The sequence below is a fragment of the Pelodiscus sinensis genome, chromosome 30, assembly GCF_049634645.1.
Source record: "Pelodiscus sinensis isolate JC-2024 chromosome 30, ASM4963464v1, whole genome shotgun sequence".
In the NCBI taxonomy this organism is placed as follows: Eukaryota; Metazoa; Chordata; order Testudines; family Trionychidae; genus Pelodiscus; species Pelodiscus sinensis.
The window spans coordinates 9,428,511-9,435,532 of NC_134740.1; the positions used below are offsets into that span (position 1 = coordinate 9,428,511).

At 43.4% G+C, this 7,022-nt stretch overlaps 1 protein-coding gene across 1 annotated transcript; it reads left to right on the top strand.

Annotated features, from left to right (window-relative positions):
• Positions 1-5,711: 5,711 nt before the first annotated feature.
• LOC102460058 (olfactory receptor 6C75-like) lies at positions 5,712-6,736 on the top strand. The gene has a single exon (XM_014579136.2). The coding sequence runs from the start codon at positions 5,712-5,714 to the stop codon at positions 6,672-6,674; it is 963 nt and encodes a 320-aa protein (XP_014434622.2). The 3' UTR covers positions 6,675-6,736.
• The last annotated feature ends 286 nt before the right edge of the window (positions 6,737-7,022 follow it).

Here is a 7,022-nt window from a genome sequence, read left to right on the forward strand (position 1 = left end):
GATTTTCATGGAAACTTGCTGCTGGGTTCGCACATGGCCTTTAGTGGCCAGGCTGCCAGCTATCCTGCCATAAACAGCCGCATTCCTCCTTCTAGTGCAGAGATCATGGACATTGGGGACCTCCCCTGCCAAGCTGAATAAGGTCCATGATCTCCACCCTGGACCAGGAAGGCGCCGGCCTTCTCTAGCCCATCAGACTCCTGGGAGCTGGCAGACTGCTCCAGTGGCTTGCTGGCTCATATTTTGGGGCCTCTGGATCAGGGGCCCTGGTGGCCAGTGCTGGCTCTGGGCTGGCAGAGTTGGAGCTGGCACAAGCGCTGTGGACAGAGTCTACCCCTTTAATGGCTCCGGGGCTGGGGGAGAGGAGAGTAAGTTTTCCTGGTTGTACCCAGAGTGACCACCAGGGCTCCCTGGGAAGGGCTGGAGGCCCCCTATTTCGAATTAAGTGTCTACACAGCAGATATTCAAAATATCTATTTCACATTTGGCATTACTCCTCGTATAATGAGGTACACCAAATTCGAATTAAGCACTCTGCTATTTCAAATTAATTTTCAAATAGCAGTTTGCATGTATAGATGCTATTACACTTAATTTGAAATAACGGCTGTTAGTTCGAATTAACTTTGCAGTGTAGACATACCCTCAGAGGCTGCGAAAACCAGCTCTTGTTCACTCAAGGGGTTTTCATTTTTTCCCATCATTTTTTCCCATTAAAGAAATAGAATTTTCAGTAAAAAGACCATTTTTTGTTGGCTTCCCAAAAAAGGTTTCACATTGTCATGGTGAAGCATAGTCCAGCACAGTCCAGAATCAATGGTTCAATATATTTTTGGCAGCTGATATCAAGCTGATATCAACTCCAGGGGTTGGTCCTAGGGCTGGTTTTGTTTAACAGCTTCATTCATGGTCTGGATGAGGGGATGGTTTGCACCCAGAGCAAGTTCACAGAGGACACTGAGCTGTGGGGAGAGGTTGACACACTGGAGGAGAGGGTGACAAGGTTCCACAAGGACAAGTGCAGAGTCCTCCACTGAATACGGAGGAATTCTTAGCAGGGCTAAAGGCTGAGGAAAGACTGGCTAAGAAGCAGTTCAGCAGAAATGGACAGGGGGATTACAGTGGATAAGAAGCTGAATATGAGTCAACAGGGTGCCTTTGTAGCCAACGCTAATGGCATATTGGTGTGCCTTATGCTTCGTCTAGACTGCAAGCTTCTTTTGGAATAAAAGCATGCACACAGCAAAAGCTCAAAGAAAAACACAGATTGGATGCTATTTTTTATTTTTAGATCATGCAAGATCTCGTGGTTAAGCCAAGGCGGTCTTTTGCCATATTTTCTATTTTTCCGACACAGCGGAATAGCTTGCTTTTTGGCCCAATAGCTTGAGATGCATGCTTAGAGGGACCCCTCTGGCTCTCATTTTTTGAGGCATACAGGATCTGTCAGAAAAGGGTTTATTGTTGATAGATATGCATCTAGACTGCCTTTTTTCCGAAAAAAGTCAGTGTAAAATAAAGCAGTGGCCATGTTTATGCTAATGAAGCATGGGATATTTAAATCCCTGCTTCATTAGCAATTTTGATGTGCCTAATCTACATGTGTCTTGTCGACAGAGAGGTGTAGTCTAGAGGTGTAGTCTAGACACAGCCTTAGACAACTCCATGTCAGAAACAATAGGCTTGCTTGTACCATCAAGGAAAGAAAATACAAGTAGATGGTGTGAGTTCGGACGCCATATCATTCATAGTGATGTTATTATTATGTGATTATAACATAATTACACATTTTATGCAAGATGGGTCATGTGAGGTGTCACTGGAGAAGTTGTGTTGTACTGAACATGATTATCCTATTTGTATGTATCATTTTTATCTCAAGCTCTGAATATTGACTCTGTATTTGTATTTCCAAAGTAACTGCACGTAGGTAACTCCCACAAGGGAAAGTGCTTTCAGTCAACTCAAGAGTTTGGGAATGGCTTTCAGTCAACTCAAGAGTTTGGGAATTCAGAGTAACGAGCCATTAGGGAAAATCAGAAGCTTATCTGCCACCCGCTGAGTCTTCCTGAGAATGCCTCAGAGAGCCTGTGATTTTGTGGTTGTTATAGACTCTATGGGTGACCAGAGTGCGTGTCTGGACTCCATCTTGGGAAGTCTGTGTTTTTCCATAAACAGTTCTGGGAATACAGGTTTGAAACAAAAAGCTCTATAAGGCAGGGAGTGATCTCTCCTGTCCCTCTCCACTCCCCACACAAGAGGACTCCTGGAAAGACCTAAGGAATAAAGACTGGGGGATATGCTGGACCCAGGCTAAAGTAATTTCTAGCTCATGTATTTGAGCCTGAGAAATGAAAGCTGCAAAGCAAATGTGGCTATTGCCTTGAGAATCTGCCAGAGGGCTGGTATCATCAGTCAGGGTGCTCGTTTCTACTCAGTCTCGCCATTATGTTGTGCTTCTTTTGTTGTTTGTTTGTTTAGTTGCTGGTAATCAGCTTTGCTCTCTTTGCTCTCAGTTATAATAATTTCAACTCTTATTTTTTGTAAAAAAAAAACTTGAACAAGTGTCTAGGCCTTGGACAAGTATGCATATCACTCTCCGTATCGTAGGATAGGTGAACCGGGTTACACGTTCATACTGATTGGTGTTTCAACCAGGGCAGGGCAGTAGATAGCTGAGGATCTAGCACAAAAGCAGACAAACCTTGACCTGGCTCATATTTCTTCCTTTTGCTTTACCCCTAAATGTCCTCTAAGAGCCCAGTAAGCAATGGACGTGTGAGTGATGCTACCAGACAGTACTGATCTCCTGTGGCCTGGGAAATTCTCTGGTTCGGAACCAGTCAGGTCCCAAAGATGCCGGACAAGAGAGGTTCTCCTTGTGGTAGAAGAGAGAGGGAAATCCAATGGAAGCACTATCATCTTATGGCAGAACATCTGAAGGAAGGGCTAAGGAGTGAGTGAAGCTGGCAAGGGATGATGAGTGAGAAGGGAAAAGGCACCACCATTGAAATGAAATAATCTGAAAGAAAATGATTGTTTGTTCAATCCATGGAGAAAGTGTAGGAACATAGATGGGCTTGAACAAAACATGGCTAAGAAAGAGCAATCTCTCCGATTTAGAACATAAAAACCAACCATATCACGAGACCAAATGTCCATCCTGCCCAGTATCCTGTCTTCTGACAGTGACCAAAGCCAGCTGCTTCATACGGAAAGAAGAGAACAAGGGTGTATCTAAACTACATGGCTCCATCGATGGAGCCATGTAGATTAGATTGATCGGCAGAGGGAAATGAAGCTGCGATTTAATTAATCGCGGCTTCATTTAAATTTAAATGGCTGCAGCGCTCTGCCGACCAGCTGATGATCAGATGTTTGTCGGCAGATCGGGGCAGTCTAGACGCGCTGCAATCAACAAGGAAGCCTTTGTTGACCAGCGCTGGTAACCCTAGTTTTACGAGGCATACCTGCGCCAGTTCACAAAGGCTTCGTTGTTGACCTCAGCACATCCAGACTGCCCCGATCTGCTGGCGAACAGCTGATCATCAGCTGGTCAGCAGAGTGCAGCAGCCATTTAAATTTAAATGAAGCTGCGATTAATTAAATCACAGCTTCATTTCCCTCTGCCGATCAGTCTAATCTACATGGCTCCATCGATGGAGCCATGTAGTTTAGACACACCCCAAGAAGCAATCAAATTACCTATTTTCTATGACCTTTTCTCATATTCCGACACACAGTGACTAGGAACACTATCCCTGCCCATCCTGATTAATAGACTTTGATGGACCTAACCTCCATGAAGTTATTTAGTTCATTGACTCATATTGTGTGTGTTTTATTTTTAACAGAGTGAGTTTTATTGCTCACAAACATTTTGGAAATCAAATCATGGTCTCTCTTCTATGTGTTTTTATAGATTTCCATTTTTCTTTCATAACATTTATCATTGTACCATTACACAACATACCAGTATCAATGCACCATTGCCACTGCTGACGTAGAGACAGTTTACATGGGTGAACAATGAATCAGAGGGTGAAGAGATCAGACGGCAGAATATGGAAAGAAGCGTGTGGGGAGAAAGCACAGCTCTAATACCTTTTTTATAACAGCAAGGATCTGCTATTTCTATTTATATATGTTTGTATTTTATTGATCTCGACATTGGAAGAAATAAAGAGTCTCTTTTTGTGTCTCTATCAGTATTTTTATCTTATTCTGTACTTATAAATCTCCCCGTTTTTTTCTCCAGTTTTTCATTGGATGCGCAATCAATCTTCTGGGGTTTTATTTAGCAGGTCTAGTGAAGACCTGCTAAATTGAACTTAGGGGTTGCCCCCATCAGCACTTGTACTCCTGCTCTTTGTGAGAGTAAGGGAAGCCAACAGGAGCATTTGCTGTGTGGATGGTGATTTGACTCAGTTATACAATTAATGTACAAAAGCAGGGGGGAGTTGAGTTAGTCTGTAACTGGAAAATCTTTTAAAAATAGCAGCACCTTAAAGACTAATAAAACATGCAGATGGTATCACAAGCTTTCACCGGTGTAACCCACTTCTTCAAATGAATGGAGAAATAAAAGTCAAGTTCCAAAACAAATAGTGGTTGGGGGGGGGAGGGGAAGGGGAAAAATAGTAGTGAATTAGAGTGCTCATGTTACGTGAAGCCAATAGAGAAGGTGCAAATTGCTCTTAAGTACCCATTATTGGGTGGATAAGTCCTTAGGATGTGGAAGGTAGGGTGCTAGCCAGGTGATGTCTTTGTTTGTACCTTTGAGATGGGTCCCAAACTTGTAAATGAAGTTAAGTTCCAAAGCTTCCCTGTGTATTTGGCTTGTGGAATTGGCTTGAAACAACATGGTGACCTTGAGATCCATGTCTGTGAGCCCATGCAGGTTAATGTGTTCTCCAGCAGGTTTCAGTGTGTTGCCTTTTTGGATATCTGATTTGTATCCATTAATTCTTTCCCATGGAGACTGTCCAGTTTGGCCAATATACAGGGCAGTGAGGCATTGCTACTGGAGTTGCTTATCTTAGGTCAACCTTCCACTCCAGTGCGGACCGGGCATTGAGGAAATACATATGAATCTGGTTCAACTTTTCATGGTATAATTGCAATAAACTAACAGCTCGTGGTGTGTGTTTGGGGGCTTTTTGTGGGTCTCAGCTTCATTTCTCAAATGGTTCACATTTTCTCAGAATCTGTTGGGACAGAGGACAGCTGGAGAGACCTTCATATGAAGCACAGACTCTTTGGTATTTTGGGTATTGCTGCTTGATCCAACCTAGTGCGTGTTGGTGTCTCCAAGCTGGGAATTACACCTTCCGGCTGCAGAGTGGAAGGCTGAACTCTAAATATCTTTCATTTCTAATCTAATCACTTTTGTCAGGTCTTCTACATTTTCCTGATATGATGCTGATATGAGGAAGATGTTTAAAATCCCAAGCTATAAGTCTTTCTTTAAAGTTCAAAAGATTTTAAGGGAATTAGTTGGGACGTTTCTGTCATTCAGTCAGGTTCCATGCTCTTGGTTCACCTACTTTGGAAGCTCTTAATGATATGAGTCTTCCTCTGTTTATGGACAACATCATTTTTCCAGTAGAGAGATGCTGTAGTGTGAGGTTTGTGCCAGCGTGGCAGACAACACAACATGTCTGTGTGCGCTCCATCAATATTTAATGGTTTTCTGTCTCTAGACACATCTTATGGAGAAAGCAGAAGGAAGAAACCAAACGTTCATCGTGGAATTCATCCTCCCAGGATTTGGGAATGGCCCTGAACTGCAGCCCCTCCTCTTCCTGCTGTTTCTAGTCATCTACATTGTGACGGTGGCTGGCAACATGCTATTTGTTGCACTAGTGGTGGCTGATCAGCATCTTCACATCCCCATGTATTTCTTCCTGGGGAACTTGTCCTGCTTGGAGATCTGCTACACTTCAGCCACCCTGCCCCGGCTGCTGGCCAGTCTCCTGACTGGTGACAGAACCATCTCTGTCCAGGGCTGCCTGGTGCAATTGTATTTCTTTGGTGTCATGACAAATACAGAAAATCTCCTGCTCACGGCCATGTCTTACGATCGGTACCTAGCGATCTGCCACCCCCTGCGTTACACTGTTCTGATGAATGGCCGGGTTTGTTGCCTGCTAGTGGCAGGGGGCTGGATAAGTAGCCTACTGAGCAGCACCATAGTACAGATTTACTTGTGGCAATTCACGTTTTGTGATTCCAAAGAAATCGACCATTTCTTCTGTGATTTTTCACCCATTTTAAATTTGTCCTGTAGCGACACCCAGACTCTAGAATTGGTGACATTTATTCTTGCTGTCATAGGCACGTTTCTTCCCTTTCTACTGACTCTGACATCCTATATTTGTATAATCATCAATGTCCTGAGAATCCCTTCCAACACTGGGAGGAAAAAGGCCTTTTCCACCTGCTCCTCTCACCTCATTGTGCTTGCAATTTTGTACGTGACTGTGTTAACTGTCTATGTGGTTCCAATACCCGAGAGTCACAAGGTCCTACAGAAAATATTCTCTGTCTTCTACACAGTCCTGACTCCTATTATCAACCCTCTTATCTACAGCCTGAGAAACAAGGAGGTCAAAGAGTCCCTGAGCAAAGCTATTCTGAAACTAGCAGCTTACAGGAACAGGCACAGAATGTGAGAGGACAAATGTTAGCCCAGAGTAAGGTAGAGATGAATTGATATACATTCTTACACTTAGCCCATTTGAGTTATTGAGAAAATGATTAGCCCTTCCCTCCTTCCTTCCTTCTGGATCTTAACATCTTTTGAGTTGTTCAGATTCTTCTGCAGTCTCCCTGAATCCAACAATATTCATTCTCCACTGATTAATACTCTCTGTGTTGTGTCCACACTGTCCTTTGACCGGGCAACATTTTATGTATATTTGGGAAAACAAACAAACAAAAATTAAAGTCTTTAGAGGTATGGTGTTCTCAGTGCCCTACTATGTGAAATTTCCTGCCCTTTCATACCTTTTGCAGGGTTA

What these genes read in the sequence shown, in the direction of transcription:
- LOC102460058 (XM_014579136.2), top strand. Translation starts at nt 5,712, where the DNA reads ATGGAGAAAGCAGAAGGAAGAAACCAAACGTTCATCGTGGAATTCATC.